At 41.0% G+C, this 1,440-nt stretch overlaps 1 protein-coding gene across 1 annotated transcript in view; it reads left to right on the top strand.

The window, feature by feature from the left end:
- Nucleotides 1–945, top strand: part of LOC108250800 (verrucotoxin subunit beta-like) — a 15,261-nt gene extending 14,316 nt beyond the window's left edge. The window contains exons 4-5 of the mRNA XM_037981981.1: nucleotides 541–604; nucleotides 683–945. Coding sequence (XP_037837909.1) covers nucleotides 541–604; nucleotides 683–742 — 124 coding nt within the window. The 3' untranslated portion in view covers nucleotides 743–945. The remainder of the gene's footprint in view (nucleotides 1–540; nucleotides 605–682) is intronic.
- The last annotated feature ends 495 nt before the right edge of the window (nucleotides 946–1,440 follow it).

Genomic DNA, 1,440 nt, shown 5'->3' with positions numbered 1-1,440 from the left:
CAGCGTGGAGAACGCTGTCTGTTATGTCTTCACCTCCCTGGGAGGTGAAGAACCGTTCCTCTCAGCTTTATCAAACTACCTGAAAGGAACCAAACCAGGGGATGAAGATCCAAAACTCCATGATGTAGAGAAGGAGCAGTGGTTCTCCTCAAAGGAAGTCCTGAATGAAATGAGAAAACAGGTGAAGCTCTTCAGTGATTTTGCAGAAGCCAACCAGGAGAAGAAGAACATCAAGTTCCTGACAGTGGGTTTAACTGATGAGGAACACAAAGGTTCCACCATCTACCTTTACAAAGACGGCTTCACTGTCAGCGAGAACTTTGAGCCTCCTTCAGAACCTGAATCTGTGACAGCAGCTGACAGGAACCACAACAGCGTGACTCTGAAGATCTCTCCTCCCAGGTTTGGAGCGGAGAACATCACCTCCTACTCTGTGGAGTTCTGTGTCCGTGGAGAAGATGGATGGAACCAGAAGACTGAACCAAACTCTGGAGAGGTGACAGTGAGGGACCTGAGTCCAAACACAGAGTATGTGTTCAGGTGCAGAGCGGGGACCTCAGCAGGCATCGGACCGGCCAAGGAAGTCAAGTTAAAGACCTCTGAGGTCCACAGACCTTCAACTAAACTTCTTCATGTTCTAAATGAGATCTTTGTGTTTAAATGTTGGTTCTCTTTATTTCAGGGTCTCCCTCCGTCAGGCGACCCATCCGTTCCCAGCAGAACCGATTCTGGACCCCAGTGACTGAAGAACCGTCCATGAAGACGACGAGGATCTTTTACTTCAGACGGTCCTGAGATCTGGAGCAGCTGAGCATCTAAAATTAGAACTAAAATGTAAAAAAATGCTGTTTTAATTTTAAACATGTGATTGTGTTATTAAATCATTTATTAGAAATCAGGAGATGATCATGTTTTACTTCACATTTTCTGCTGTTCTTGTTTGTAAAAACTATTAAAATCAATAATCCTGCCATTATTTTCTGATTCTTTCTGAAATAAAACTTCAATAAACTACAATCTGAGATGGTTTCATTTCTCTTAAATTTTGGATAAATCATGTGTTTAAATAAAAAGAATTCTTAAAATGAGGCCTTTTGGGTTGTTTGTAATTTGTGAATAAAATAAAACAAACAGTTTTATAGCAAAAATTAACATTAATAAAATCTGTAAATTATTTTGATGATCTTTGAAGGAACTCTGTGCTGTGAAATTTAAAGATTAAGATGTGAATGTCAGAGATGCTCTGATTCCTACTTTTTTATTATTAATATTTATTTACTGTAGATATTTAGGCCTGCGTGTCCTTTGTCCTTCACCAGGGGGTGCTGTAGCACCTTCTTAAACCTTGAGTTATGCAAACAGCCACCATCAACAAGTTATCTAGGGTGCACAGGAAGTCATCCAGGCTGCACAGGAAGTCATCCAGGCTGCACAGGAAGT

Source organism: Kryptolebias marmoratus, linkage group LG20 (assembly GCF_001649575.2).
Source record: "Kryptolebias marmoratus isolate JLee-2015 linkage group LG20, ASM164957v2, whole genome shotgun sequence".
Taxonomy (NCBI): domain Eukaryota; kingdom Metazoa; phylum Chordata; class Actinopteri; order Cyprinodontiformes; family Rivulidae; genus Kryptolebias; species Kryptolebias marmoratus.
The sequence above is the reverse complement of the archived record's forward strand: the minus strand, read 5'-3'. Positions and strand labels throughout refer to the sequence as shown.